This window comes from Schistocerca nitens, chromosome 3, assembly GCF_023898315.1.
Source record: "Schistocerca nitens isolate TAMUIC-IGC-003100 chromosome 3, iqSchNite1.1, whole genome shotgun sequence".
In the NCBI taxonomy this organism is placed as follows: Eukaryota; Metazoa; Arthropoda; class Insecta; order Orthoptera; family Acrididae; genus Schistocerca; species Schistocerca nitens.
Window position 1 is genome coordinate 948,452,418 of NC_064616.1, and position 16,223 is coordinate 948,468,640.

General features: G+C 39.1%; 1 protein-coding gene across 4 annotated transcripts in view; it reads right to left on the reverse strand.

Annotated features, from left to right (window-relative positions):
• The window catches only part of LOC126249027 (vinculin), a 286,160-nt gene that overhangs the window by 67,801 nt on the left and 202,136 nt on the right, over positions 1-16,223 (reverse strand). For 2 of the 4 annotated variants that reach the window (XM_049950634.1, XM_049950633.1), the window contains exons 15-16: positions 11,524-11,614; positions 11,068-11,124 (exon numbers count right to left, since the gene is read on the reverse strand). In XM_049950634.1, the coding sequence (XP_049806591.1) occupies positions 11,068-11,124; positions 11,524-11,614 (148 nt within the window). The remainder of the gene's footprint in view (positions 1-11,067; positions 11,125-11,523; positions 11,615-16,223) is intronic. The other 2 variants (XM_049950637.1, XM_049950636.1) reach the window with 1 other exon arrangement.

The following is a 16,223-nucleotide window of genomic DNA, read 5'->3' on the forward strand; positions in this document are numbered from 1 at the left end:
CCATCTACAAAAGCTCTCTTTTCAGCCTCGGTAGATGCCAGCATGCTCCACGAGGATGCCCACAAAATAAAAAAGGAAATTGCAACATCTGTTGCTAGAGCCCATGTGATGTTGGCAGTGTTATGATCTGTGGAATGGTGTAGCATTATTTATAACCATTAACCATGGGGAAGGCACACACTATTGATTCAATTACAAATCCCCACACATAATGATTACTTCCCTTTGCAGAATTAGATCTTTCACCAAGATCATGCGTCTTGCCACATAGCTAGAAGTATCTGTACAGAGAAGTGTTGACTCAGTACAAAGAACAACTGACTTGGTTCCATGTCAACAGTAAAATCTCTTTCACTGTTCCTTTATACAAGTCAGTTTCGAGCATCACACTCATTGATAAAGAGTTGGCACGACATGGCAAAAATTAAAAACAAAGTGGACAAGGTTATACTGCAGTTGAATCGCCAATCTTCAGTAGTCAGTACTAATGAACTGTAAAGTATTGAATGTGGCAGCAGTCAGCAACTGTAGAATTATGGATTCAGTGGGAATCATACAGGCAACCAGTTGCACATCAAAAGTTTATTCAAACCTTTACCTAGGTTTCAACACATATAAAGTTGTTTTCCTTAGAAGAATTAATAAAATGTGTCACATATTACATGAAAAGAGAAACGAAGTCATAGGGCTTACTCAACAGTAAGAATGATCCATGGCTACGTGATATGGCCAAATGGGTATGCCACAGCATTTATATAGATAATTTTGTTGTTGACTACACCCAATAACTTCATTTCACGCAATATATGACACAGGTTATTATTTCTTCCGAGAAAGACAGGTTTGTATCAGTCAAAACCTACATTAAGGTTTTAATAAATTTTTGACGTGCAACTGGCTGGCTGTGTGGTTCCTATTGTATCCATAATGAACTGTAGGCTGAGATCTGATATAATAAAGGTATTATTCTAAATTATTGTGCTGTCACAAAGTTTTGTGGGTACTTTTATTACCCAGAAACTTGAATAATTTGTCTCGTTACTATTCATTGTGGCTCAAACTTAATACTCCAGTGATGATTCCTTCATGACATTAGAATTTTGTTGCAGTAGTGTACTTGAGAGAAAAGAAAGCTTAAAAACATATCCTGTAGGCTCTTAACATATTTTTGCAAAATGTTCCTTTACATCTTTAATCTAGATTATAAGACTGACAGATGCTGTCTGCACAAGGAAATGTAACAAAACACTACTAAAGACATTCTTGATTAAAACAACTTACACTATTGTAGCTGGATCACAATAATAAAGTGACTGACAGCGGGATGTTTACATGACAAGAAACCATGGCAAAAATCAACAAAAGAATGAGTTTGATCCCCAGTTCTGCACTATTTGCTGTTTTCGTATCACTCGGATTCCTCAGGTGTCAGTTTCCACAGTTAGCTGTGTACAACAACTTTCATTTGATTAGCTGAGGATTAGGGAACTAAACAGTGATAACATCACATTCTCATTCATGGGATAGTCCATTTGGTGTTAGTTACATCAGCTAGAAATCTGATCTAATGTGATAGTATGTAGGAGTGATAAAATCAATGCACTGAGAGCAATACTTATACCAGAAATGGGGGAAACCTACATGGCAGAAATAAGCATATGGGTCAGGTTGGTGTGCAGGCCATGGAGCAGTGAGGGCCCCTCAGAGCTCATGTTTGACCCCACCAATTCCATGCAGATGCAAGACAATGAAATAAACAATTCCTGCAACCCAGTTGGAAAGGAGATCCATAACAATAAAAGTGAGAAGGCTAAAAGTGCAATGAAAACCATTAGGAATGAAAATAATGAAACAAGGTGACAGAAATAATCAACTCAGTAGGTTGGCAGGTGAAGTTCAGAGTACCCCAGGACCCAATCCAATAAAGTCATAGTATTAAAGAAGAGAACAGAACCCACTTTCTTGGAGGAAGTATAAAACCTGTTGAACTGGGTTGTTGTCTTCTGTCATTGGCCAATATCTAGGATAAAGGTTGCTTAAGGTCTCGCATTTATCTGAGCGCTATATGAAGCAGCACTTCCAAAAAAGTAAAATAGCGTGCAGCAGAAAAAGGACCAACCACACCAAAAGTAATTAAAAACAATAAAAGAGGGACCATGAGGAGCCAACATGAGGCAGGAGGTACCCCACCTACTAGTAGTCTGCTCCTGCCTTGAAAGTAGTTTCAAACATTACATTATAGAATAAAAATCACTTTCTCAGATGAAATGAAGAACCAGTTCAACTGTCTATATGTCATCTGCCAAGATTAGAGGCAAAGAATCCAGAAGGCCATGCTAGACATGGGGAGTTCGGAGGAGGTGGTATTCCACCTGAATGAGATGTACTGTCTGTAAGGCTCAACAACCACATGTTGGTGGCTCATTACATAACTTGAAACTATGGGTTACTCTGATATGGCCCATGCAGGGGACAAAAGATGCTGGATTCCTTCCAGGAGGAAACGAAAGAGGAATGCCATGCAACCAGTCTCCTGAATAGCACATAGTTTATTAGAGCAGGTAGTAGCCTATCAGATGATGTTCCATATCTGAGAGTAGAGGCCTTATCTGCAACTGCAAATCAATGCTCACGATCATAAAATTGAACACTGGGCAGAAAATCATTTCTCTAGCCAAACTATTGGCGAGCTTGTTCCCCAGAATATCCATGTGGTTGGGACCCAGAGAAAGTCAAATGAGTGAGTAGTGCCATCAATATCTTAGAGAAGCCTGAAGGCTACTCCTCTAGTCATTATTACATGTTCCCAGCAAGAAATACTGTTCCTTACTGATAGGAGATAAAGAATAGCTACCGAGCGAGGTGGCGCAGTGGCTAGCACACTGAACTCGCATTCGGGAGGACGATGGTTCAATCCCGCGTCCGGCCATTCTGATTTAGATTTTCTGTGATTTCCCTAAATCGCTCCAGCCAAATGCCGGGATGGTTCCTTTGATAGGGCACGGCCAGCTTCCTTCCCTGTCCTTCCCTAATCTGATGAGACTGATGACCTTGCTGTCTGGTCTCCTCCCCCCCAAACAATCCAATCCAATCCAATCCAAAGAATAGCTCATCCCCACCATGGTTTTACAGCCATCTGTGTAAATGATGGTAGTACCCTGATATTGTTGAAGATTGGAGAGAAATAGATGTCAAAAGGTCATAGGGGTGGTGAAGCTTTAAGTCCTAATAGCTTGTTCCTAATTCATGGTCTGGGTACTGACCAAGGAGGAAAGCACATACGTATATGGGGAGCAGGCTATAAGGGGGGTAGGAGAGTTCCTGGCCGAGGGTTGAGCATCCATCACTCGAAGGTGTCAGAGGATTAACACCTCCTGTACAAAAAAACGTTATTAAGCTAGATAATTAGGAAATTATGATATTGCAGTGCCTGTGCTGTTAAGAAGCATGATGCAATGTTCCTTTTAACATGCATACAGGTACTGCACCAACTTCAACCATCATGAAATACATGAAATGTAACCACAGCTGTGAATACAGATGACCATCAGCTGTATAATGGAATGATGACAACGAAAATTTGCATAGTGCTTCTTAACAACAGAGGTACTGCAATGCTATATTTATCCATCAATATCAAGCAGCGACCTTCAATTAAAATGTCCTTTCCCTGTACGGGAATTACACAATGTGTACGAGTGCAGTTTGTGACACATGAGTGATGACATATGGAAGTCATGAGTCGTAGATGAATAGGCAAAGCTGTTAAGGAGACCACTTGCGTAAAGCAGAAAATTAGGGTTTGAGTTGCAGTCTGGTACAAATTTTCATTGTCGCCATCCCATTGTACAGCTGATGGTTGCCTATTTGCAACTACAAATACATTTCATGATTAGGGAATTATTGTGTGGTGACTGTGTAAGTCAGCAAAAACTGGTATTGCTGGGATGAAAGATGTAAGACCCCTGCTTCGGTGACCAGACTGCCTATGACACTAGTCCAAAAGGTGCCAATGGCAAGTCTTCCTACAAAATGATGTACTGGGTCCAATAATTTTAAAGCCGAAGGTACCATTGAGCCATGAACCTGGTAACTACAATCCAGTCAGGATGAGACCAGAGCCAGTTAAATATGTTGTAGTGTAGTGTGAGCCACATAAGAGCTGTGGGCAAGGAAGCAGAAAGCATTAACCATTCACATGCAGGCAGCCTTAGGCTGACAAACGGGGCATAGCTGTATTAGCTTTTTATTATAGAGGAGTCCCAGAAACCATAACTGTGGAACTATGTCCAAGCACTGGGTACCCAAGAAGAGTTCTCAGTTGGGGTGAACATTCATATGACAGTAATGCATGATATGATGCGAAAAATGGAAGCCATGGCAAAGGGGTCAAGCAGAGGCCCTTCAGATGGCTCCTTGGAGGTGGTATTTAGTTAGGTTACACACTGGGTGCTATACCAAATGCAAAAGTCATCTACATAAAGCATGGGGGGAACCAGTGGTCCAACAGAGATGACTAGCCAATTTATGGTGATAAGGAGTGTAACTCAGCACGGAACCCTGAGGGTCACATTGGGGGTGGGAGCTGAGTGACATACCAACTCTGATCTGAAACAATGGAAGGGATGAAAACCCACAAATAGAAAGCTGTAGAGAGAATTGAAAGCCCCATGCACAGTCAGTACATAAACTGTTAGCACCAAGCAGTGTCGTATGTCATATGGAGGTGAGAAAGACTACAATGAAATGTTGGTGTTTGGGAAAAGTCTGACAATTGCTGTTTCCTACCTAACCAGATGATCGGTTGTGGACTGTGCCTCCCAGAAATAAAACTTATAAGGGGGAAAAGGCATCATGACTCAAGAACCTTACATAATCATCGGGCAACTACCCTTTCAAGCAGTTTGCAGAGGGTACTGGTGACACTAATCAGTTTGCAACTGTCAATGGACATTGAGTTTTTGGCTGGCTTAAGGATTGGGATGATGACGGTATCGATCCACTGTCAAGGGAAAACACGTTCTAAACAAATAGGTTGAAGACTGCGTAAATGGAGTCTGAAAGTCACATTCAGATATTTGACCATTTGATTGTGAATAAGATCAGGCCCCAGGACTGCATCATGAGACAAGTCAAGAGCCTGAAGCAATTCCTAGTCAGTGAAAGGTTCGTTATATAACACAGACTTACAGGGAGCAGAGGACAGGTAGATGTCTTCAACTTGTCTTCTATATCTTTGGAAGGCAGCCAGTTAAGAAGAGAACACCAATGCTGTTGCTAAGTGGGTTGCAATGTGTTCCACATGAGCCAACACATCAGCAGAAATATCATCATGAAGGAAGAGATATGGGGAAAGTTGTTGATCTTTTGCAGGACATTAGACTTTGGAGCTTGATCCACACCATTGGGAGAAGAGACGTACATTCCCAAGGAGGAGGTGTAGTGCTCTCAGCATTACTTCTTACTGTGTTTAATTAGATAGCAAGCCCTTGCATAGGACCACTTAAAAGTGATGAGGGCGATCTGTCAAGGCTGTCATTTGAAATGTTACAGGATCATTCAGTGATCCTCAATAGCTGTTGAAATGCCTTTGGTCCATAATGGTACCAATTGCAACTCTAGGGGACCTGTAGAAATGGGGACAGCAGTTTCAGCAGTGCAGGTGACCATGGTTACCGATAACCTCATCGATACACTCTGACACAGAGTGGATGAAGGCGATGGCAAGGTATACAACTGACAGTTGGTCCCTCAAAGACAGCTGAACATGGCAATTGATTTATCAGGCAGTGACATGGACATGACAGGATCACTGGTAAATGATTACTGTCACAAAAATCACCATACAGTGACAAGTGTAGTGAAACCAAAAGGAGTCACTGAGGAGAAGAGGATCAAGATCAGAAAGAAGTTCCTCTAACAGAAGGCATCTACCAGATGATGTACACCCCCATAGTGGGTATTGTGTATTCAAATCCCCAAGTACAATGAGGTATCGTAGGTGAGAGGGAGCAGTTGCTGGCTTACGGTGGCCATATGCAACTACCCTGTCTGAGGTGGATAGATGCTACAAATGGTAGTTGCTGTGGTTGTTTGTACTTTCACTGCTATCATTTCCAATGTGATGGTATCTGAGTAAATCAATGCACAAAATGCTCCAGATGCTACCTTGGGGACACTAAAATTCCTATAGAAGGCATTCTTAAGGGTTGGAGAATGGTCATCAGTGAAATGCATATCCCGGAGAGCAACACAAATCACAGAACAGAAGGACGATATTTGGCACAGTTCTGGCAATATACCCATTGTAGTTCCATTGAATTATCACATTAAGAGTTTCCTGGATGTGTTTGAAAGGGCAGAGAGACAGGTTGTGCACCACGATTGCAGTTTCACCTGTGGGTAGAGAACAACAGTAACAAACATAGGTTCCAAATCTTATGGTGTGGAGGTGATCTCTCAACATAGTAGCTTTCTCCCAATATTTCTTCCTTTTCTCCATAGCTGCTTTAGAAGGTCAAGACTTTTCCAAGGGCTTATCAGCTATAAGGGTATGAACTGAAGAATAGGCTGCCCTAGAATTCCCTCCAGCTAATGGCTGGTATTGGGTGATTGGTCTCTAGGTCTCCGGGGAGAGGGTGCCCTAAAGGGAATCTTGTCACCGGTACATACCAGAGGAAGATACTACTACTACTACTACTACTACTACTACCTCCAATAATAATAATAATAATCTGACCAGGTGCAGAGTGTCGAGATCCCTGAAGATGGTGCTGCAGGAACATTATGGGTTAGCCCAATGGCTAATTTTCTTGTATGACTACCATAGGTCAATGTCAGGGAAATGGAAGGACTAAGTACTTGACGTACTGTTGATGACATGGCAAATATAATGGCCAAATTGGATACCACTGGGATGGGATACCAGTGGTCATATTTTTCCCAGGGTCCAAACTATGGAAGACAACTGGAGACTGTAATTTAATGGCCTTTGGGATTTTACACTTCTTAATTAAAGTAGTACACTTTGAAGATAGGAGTGTGGGTGGGAGGGGGGGGGGGGAGGAGGTGGAGAAGGAAAGTGATTGTCTCTTCAACTGACACACAATACACAACGATGGTTGCTCACGTGACACATGGGAAGTTCTCATGAAGCTGTCATCCAGTCTCCATAAAAGGTGGGATATACGACTTCACATCACAAGTGTACATCATGATTTTAACTTTCTCAGAACATGAAACCCCCTCAAATACCAGGATGAATATGAGCAGGTGTCAAATTTATGCCTGGTGGGCCTTGACATACACAGTGTGTGAAAATGATTCCTTCACTTCAAGGTTTTGAATAATTCCTTATCTGTTCACAGCATTAAGGCTCAGAGACAAATTAAACCCAACGTAACAGGTTTATGCTCTAATGGCTTATCAAGATGAAATATATGACACCAAGTTTCCTAAACACAGTACCACTAAAGACTGGGTAGGAGTCACTGTTTCAATTAAGATAGACCATACTGTAGCTAACGAAGGGAAGAGATTTCTCCACACACATTTTTGGTATTATCTACAAAGATCATAAGACTTAGAAGTTAGAAAGGACCCTTCACCAGTCTGGATGCAAACCAAGAACTGAGAGGGGACAGTTTCTGTAGTTTGCTTGATTTTGCCCCCCCCCCCCCCCCCCCCCTCCCCCAATAGCATAGCCAAAGAGGGACAGTTCTTGGAGTCATATGTACTGAAACATTCAAATGTAGCTTTAACTTGGGTCTTTTCACTTGGCAAGATATCCACCTTGATACTGCCTACTCGTGTAAAGGGATTTCTCCAAAGGCATCACCAACCCACAGCAATTGTCACCTGGCTTGATGACTATTCCCTGGAGTCCCAGTGCCCCCAAAAGGAGGGACCTATTCCTCTGCATGTGCAGAGAGGTACCAGCTGAGATATCAATAACGCGATCCTTGTGTTGTCATGGGACTACCACAGAGCAGGTACCCCCCTGTGGACTGGCTAATATGGTAGATACTGGGAAAGCTTCCCCACAATGCACATACATTTGGAAAAGTGGTGGTGAAATGTGGATGTGGGGACCAAATATAAGTTTCAGATACTTTATGACAGCTGGCTGAATATAGACAATTTATTAATTTGCTAGGGGCAACCTTCCATGTAATGCCCATAAATCTTTAAAACTGCACATCAAAGGTGGATGTGGGCACCAAATGTAAGTGTTAGGATCTACATGGCACTTGGCTGCATTAGAACAATTTATTAATTTGCTACCGGTTTCAGTCAATGACCATCATCTGGCACATGAATCACCATTTTAAAACAGAAATGACAACAAAACATCAATGTACAAAATCTCATAGAGATATGTAATACAAAAACATAACTTTCAAAAAATTGGCTACTGCAAGTCACATGTCAATCATGTTTAACCATACAATTGCATTAACTGTCAATTTTATGAGAAATAATACAGAAGACCAATAATTTTCACACATAGCAACCTTCTTCATGCACACGCTACAGGAAACTGGCCATATATAGTCAGGACATGGCATGAGAAGCCACAAAACTTGTGGCCTCAAAGACAACATGAAGGGGGGAGGGAACCATTTTTGATAATTCATGTTTGTGATTTTTGTACATTTTTTACTTATAATTGTACTGTAATTATGATTTTTTTTATCATAAAATTATCTTTGTATGTTATGATTTATATCAACTGGACATCATCTTGGGTTGTCTTGGAAGTCACAAGTGATTTGGCTGCTCATGCTATGTACTGACTGCATATCACTAGTTTCCTGTTGAATGTCCATTAGGGAGGTTGCTGATGTATGAAAATTATTGTTCTCCTGTATTATTACTCACGAAATCGACAGTTAATGTGATTGTATGGTTTAACAGGACTGGCATGTGACTTGTAGTAACCGATTTTTTGTAAGTTATGTTTTTGTATTTCACATCTTTATGAGGTTTCATGTGTTAGGCTTTTGTTGCCATTTCTGTTTTATAATGTTCATTCAAACGCCAGATGATTATCGTTGAGCAAAAGTGGCAACAAATTAATAAAAAAAAAGGGATTAGCTGTAATATATGTCTTATAGGAAATCCTGGTTGCCAAAAATGAATATGTTCCCAGACCTAGTCTGAGAAAAGGTATAGTCAGAAAGTAAGATTGCAGGACAGATGCAGAAGTACTGCAATGGATTGGGGTCCCATTCTCGCCACACGCGTACTCATGAAAGAGTTGTGAGTCCCAGGACCGGAGGGGGATTTATGACAATTGCAGCCATTACCCAATAGTTGTGATTTGTTTTTGCAGTATACTTTGTTTTTCTATGTAGCCTGGTTACACAACAGAATGTCTGAAGCTACCAGTGGCAGTAGGCAGGCGAGTGATAAGGCTGTAACAGTCCTTTCTTTACCTATCTCTCTTTCCTCCCTAAGGAACAAACTAATAGTTCTGAAAGTATACAATACATTTTTGTCATCACTATGCAATATTCCAAGTTTCTTAGTTTAGTGCTTCTTTAATACATTTCTCTCCATACCTCTCACTCTTTCTCCATTTCTAATGCCTTTACATGGTTTCATATAATTTTATTGAATCCTTAGCTCTCCACACAATCATGTTTCTTTCTGTTGTAGGTGCAATTATTACAGCATTATTAAAATCTTTGCAATCTTTCCATATTTTTGTTAGGCTTTCTGTTTCACACCAACACAATCCCATTGGCAAGTCTTATACTCATATTCACTGTAACATAATTCTTTACCACTTTCTATGCTTGTCTTCTTCAGATTCAATGAGACTTGAATCTCCTCTTATTCTGAGTTATTGGAGGTTGCCTGTTAGATTGTTGTCATAACTACATTTTTAGTGAATGAAACTTCGATTAATAATTTCTGATAGTTTTCTATAGCATTCCTATCTGCTCCTGCACTCTCTGTTCATTTTTCTCACGGTCAATCAATTCTTCATAAAGCATTACATTTTATCCAGCATGTCCTCTTACATTTTTACTGTTATGTTACCTCTCATAATTTAGCATTAGCTGTGGCCCAACTTCTTGTTGATTTCTTTCTTTGCCATATCTGCCATATTTCTCTGTCACAACGATAAGTACATGAAGCTCCCAACAGAGTTGGGTAGCACACAGACAACTTGTTCTTTATTGTACACACAATAGATGAAGAAAAGTTGTCTTACCTAAATATTAAACTTTTTCATAGCTTCCTTGAACACCTCCTAACATGGGCAGTTAGACTTGCGAAATATCAGATTAGAGAATGCTCCTAAATTTTTTATACTTGCAAAATATCACATTAGAGAATGCACCTAAACTTTTTATACAATCTATCTTCCCTTCTTGATGAAAGGTAAAATATATTCCCTCTCTCAGGTTGCTGGGAAATTTCAGTCACTGCATTAACAGCTACAGATTAAGATGATGTTAACAGTGATATATAGGGTTTTCCATATTATTCAGAGGCGCTTAAAGATTTAGTGGGCAGTTTACAGTTAAAAACAGACAAGATACCAATTTATTACACAGCTGCAAAGGCAGATACATCTGTGTTATTGTTATTTAAGTTGAAATTGTTGTAGTGATTGTCACACTTCTTGGCTCTTGTTTCTGTAGCAAGGAATAAAAGAAACATCTCCACTGCATGTTGTCTGTCTGACATTCTAAAAGATAATTGATTAATATCATCACAATAACATGGTGACAAAGGATGATAGTAAAATAACGTTTGCCTGTACAAGAAAGTCCTAAACAATGCCAACCTTCACCCCCCCCCCCCCCCCCTCTTGAAGTGGAGCCAATTAAGTAACTTTCCGCTGCACTGCAGTAACAAACAGACAGCATGCAGATTGTATATTATATAAAATTAGTGTAAGATTCTTTTCTTTTACAATTACTAGTTATTAAATAAATAAATGCAAACAATGAAAGTGACGGACCAATCTCAGTGTCTCTCTGAAATGCTTTATCAGAATGAAAACAAGGTTATCACACACCACAAAGCATGCAAAGCTAAATTCTCCTCTACCTTTCTCAGTGAAGTAATTATACTGAAGCGAAGGCTGGAAAGGTTCTACAATTTCATCTGGAAAAGAAGATATTTACAAAGTTAATTGCACACAGAAGATTAAAAAGCTTGATATGTTCCACGATTTAAATATGGACAATGACCTCAATAAATGCTTCATAGTAAAGTACCCAAAACCAAGAAAGCATCACTACTATATACAGCCAAACACTATAAACAGGTGGGTACATTAAGGCATCATAAAGCTGTAAGCCATTTGGAACTGCTTAAGACCTGAAGCATATTAATTAGACAGTTTAATATTTCACTAACTGCAAACCACATATAGCCCACAAAATAATGGTATCTCTAACACCAACTATTTTCAGTTGTCTGTACATGCCTCAGATTTTGAACAGATAATGAGAATAATATTTATTTAAATACTCACAGTTGCTGTGATTGCACAGATCTTACCATTGATGTTAAGGCTGGACATATCTGGCGGTGGTGGCAGATCTGGTGAAACTGTTACAGCCTGTCGCACTTGTCCTACGGCTGTCAGGAGCTGAAAAAAAAAATAAATAAATAAATAAATAAATAAATAAATAAAAAATAAAAAAAATTATACACACACACACACACACACACACACACACACACGTAGGATGAAATTCTTAGTCAAGTGGTGGAGACTATTCTTCACATAATTCCACAATGTGTTGAGTAAAATTTGCATAGCTGTAACAGTCATCTAGAGGAGTCATACACAAAGTTTCATATACCGATTCTACAAAGAATGTCTAAATTATCTGTAAAGCACAAAAGGCAAATTAGTAAAACACCTGCAAAGCTGTTTAGTAAAATTTGAAGAATACTTTAAGTCACTACTGAATTAAATTTAGATCACTATCATGCACAGTAACAACCTCCAAAGAAATTATTCTGCAGTGAGAAATTTTACAAGAACAACATGAAACTAAGGCATGTTCAGCCACTGGATCACAGGCTGCTCTAAAATGTTATGTTGGATCAGCTGATGTCATTTGATGTTCATTCTACCTCTCTGACTCGGTTCAAACCTTATTCACATGTCTGTGAGTATTAAGAGCAACATGGTTGAGTACATGTTTGCAGGATACATCAACATGATCTCCCTGAATAATAAAGCTCACAGTAATGGAAGAGCTGCTCGTCACCTTTATCATGATCAATCTCTAGAACATCCAAGTCCAGCGCATACCCTTTTCGCCACATTTACACAATGGCTTCGAGAAAGGGTACCTTCACCATCAGCGGGTGTGACTGTGCTGCACACCCTAACTGGAAGAGGCTCTACTGCATCACGTTGAACGGCTACATGAGCAATTTCTTTGGCTGTTAATGAGTGGAATTGTAAAAAATGTGATGCACTGAGTCACACCCGATCAGTTACTTGTAAAAGTGGTCGCGTTACCAACATGTTTTCAAATTATCTGCTCACTCCCCTCTACAATTCCTAGAAGTTTGTAATGGGAATTTCCAAATATCCTGTTTCCAGTCTTGACCTTCCTCTACAGTTCTCACCTACTACAGCTCTCTCTAGTGCCACGGAAGTTATTTCTTTATGTCCTAATGAGTCCTATCATCCTGTCCCTTCTTCTTGTCAATATTTTGCACATATTTCTACCCTAGCTAATAGTGCAGACTATATCACATTACAATAGCAAATCGTTCAGATTTCGCCACTGTATGAATAATATTTTCCTGTTCATTTTAGCCTGACAAAGTCCCCAAAAATAATATGTCATTAGTTATAAAGTAATTTTCACAGTGGCACTAATGAATAGTTTTAGTTTATTCTGAACATATTTCAGCCCCTATCAATGACTAAAGAGCCGACATACATGTCACAATATCTGATATTTTTCACTTCTTTGATAATTTTATTTAGTTTTATAGTTGAAAAATACTTTTTGTAAACTACTTTATGATACTGTTCACAATTTTAATGTTAAGTTTGTTTTTACTTTTGCTTCTACTCTCTGCTATTAAGATAGTCATTCTGCATCTACATAGATACTCCGCAAGCCACCGTACAGAGTGTGGCAGAGGGTACCCTGTACCACTACTTGTCATTTCCCTTCCTGTTCCACTCGCAAATAAAGCGAGAGAAAAATGACTGACTGTATGCCTCCGTATAAGCCCTAATTTCTCATGTTTTATCTTCATGGTCCTTATGTGCATAAGGACCATGAAGATAAATTATGAGAAATGTTAATTAATGTTGGCAGCAGTAGAACCGTTCGGCAATCAGCTCAAATGCCGGTTCACTATATTTTCCCAATAGTGTTTCTCAAAAAGAACATCGCCTTCCCTCCAGGGATTCCCATTTGAGTTACCAAAGCACCTCTGTAACACTTACGTGTCATTCAGATCTACTGGTAACAAATCTAGTAGCCTGTCTCTGAATTGCTTCAATGTCTTCCTCAATGTGACCTAGTAAGTATCCCAAAGACTTGAGCAGCACTCAAGAACAGGTCGCACCAGTGTCCTATATGTGGCTTCCTTTACAGGTGAACCACTTTTTCCTAAAATTCTCCCAATAAATTGAAGTCTACCACTCGCCTTTCCTATTACAGTTCTCACATGCTTTTTCCACATCATATCGCTTTGCAATGTTACACCCAGATATTTAAACCACCATTAATGTGTCAAGCAGGACACTATGAAAATAAAAACTGATTAAAAGGGCGAGAGAAATGCAAGGTAGAAAGAATAATACAGTTAAGAATTAGGCAGAAAAGGAGGAGGAAAATGGTGAAAAAATTTAAAAAAAGAATTAAATTAAGAAAGAAAGACACAAGGGTAATTGTGGGGGATTAAAATAAACATAAGTAAATAATTGAGTAAATAATGAAATTCTATCACACATGAAAGGAAGACGAGGATTGATGATGGAGGTTAAATCGAGGAGGATGCAGGACGTGATGTAATTGTCTCTGTATCCACATGATGATGATGATGATGATGATGATGATGATGATGGTGATGATGTATTTAGAGCATTCAACAGCATGGTCATCAGCACACTTATTGGTTATTACCAGACACATCTCCTGGTTTGAACAATGCTGTCATAAATGAAATTGCTGTAACAATTCCCCAAGAACACATATTAGCAGTTTTCTTCACAATGTCTGTCTATGTTGACACAAATATCTGGGTAATCAATGATAAAATCAATTTATCAATTAATTACTGTTATGATGCAACAGCCTTCCCCAAGATTGTTATGAACTGTCCGATACCACCTTTTATTATATGCATCTGTGTATTTATTGTACGATTCAGTGGTTCCTACGGCCTTTTATGTGTATTTTTATAGGTATCGTTCAGTTCAGTTTTCCCAAAAAAACCTATTCTTCTTTGTAAATACATATAGAATATTCTGGAATGACATACATTCTCATGATTGTTAATAGATTGTTGTCATTAACAAAAATATGTACATATGCCGAATTAAATATCAGATTGTGAAATTGAAGTAATAAATGTATAGCAATAAATATTAAGAGGCTAAGGAAATGTTAGCATAAATAACTAATGCCTCTGATTACCATAATTGCAATTTGTAAATACGCCAACACAAAAACCTCATTATGATTCAAATGAAAATAACAATCATTACCCAGTGATGTAATTTCACTCATTATTCATTTTTATGTAATTCATTGTAATTAATGATGCTTGTAAACTACGCAGATATTTACCTCTTGTTAGTTACACCACCCAAATTTACGAAATTCCGGTATTTGAGAAAACGTGTGTATTTAATTTATGTAATCCGGCAAAGTACGAAATGTATACTTCAAACAAATGTTAGCAATAAAATCCATAAAGTCACTAATTACAAAATTAAAGTAACATCAAAAGATTGTTGAAATCAGATTGTGAATTAATTTTCACACATAAAACCAAGATGATGATATAAATGTTATATTATTTGACATTATATTTTATAACCTGTACAAATGTAACAGCAGTCAGCTTAGATGAAATTGTTTTTAATTGTAAGTTACATTTTGTAATAAATTAACAATGGTAGCAATTGTTAAAATTGTATTTAAAGCAACGCAGAGATGCTGCACAGGGGAGTCAGTTTTTTCAGTTGTTTTGCACATATGTCAATTCTGTCGATCAGCTGATGTCAATAAATAATTTGTCATACTTGAAATTTTCGTGATGTTCTCATTACTCGCAGCACCCACAACATCGATGAACCACAGGCCAACGCAAGTTAAGTAGTAACATTTAAAAGATCGTTACACTGTGTTATGTCCTAAAATCCATCAATCATTTGGAAAAAGTTCTTATGACAGTATGACACTTTCAATATGTAGTTCACTTGTTTCAAGGCGGGTGGTTAATTACACTGGTCTACAAATTTTCACCTTTTATGTCGCATATCAAGGTTAAAACTGTTTCCTATCTCAGGAATACAAGCAAATTACGTCTTTACATTTCACAGCCACACTTGTGGTACATTATAAGGGCTACATGCAAAGGCATAGTGACAAGTGTTCCTCTGCCATAAATGAGTGAGGTGGATGTTTCCAGTACATTTTGGAAACCCTGCTTAACACCATGACTCATGTGCACCATCCAGTCACGTGAGTGTTGTCAAATGCAGAAACCAGACATGATTTTAACTGTCATTTGTCATGGCTGTGTGCTCTTGTACTGCTTCAGTTCAATTGTTACTGGAACAGGTGTCATGGCAGTTCACAGTGAATGCATGAGGGGTGAAGGGTTCAAATTGAAGAATTGTGTTATGGTGTGCATGTACACTATGTGATCAAAAGTATCCGGACACCTGCCTGAAAATGACCTACAAGTTTGTGGCAACCTCCACCGGGAATGCTGGAATTCAGTATGGTGTTGGCCCACCCTTAGCCTTGATGACAGCTTCCACTCTCGCAGGCATACATTCAATCAGGTGCTGGAAGGTTTCTTGGGGAATGGTTGCCCATTCTTCACGGAGTGCTGCACTGAGGAGAGGTATCGAGGTCGGTCGGTGAGGCCTGGCACGAAGTCGGTGTTCCAAAACATCCGAAAGGTGTTCTATAGGATTCAGGTCAGGACTCTATATAGGCCAGTCCATTACAGGGATGTTATGTTGTGTAACCACTCTGACA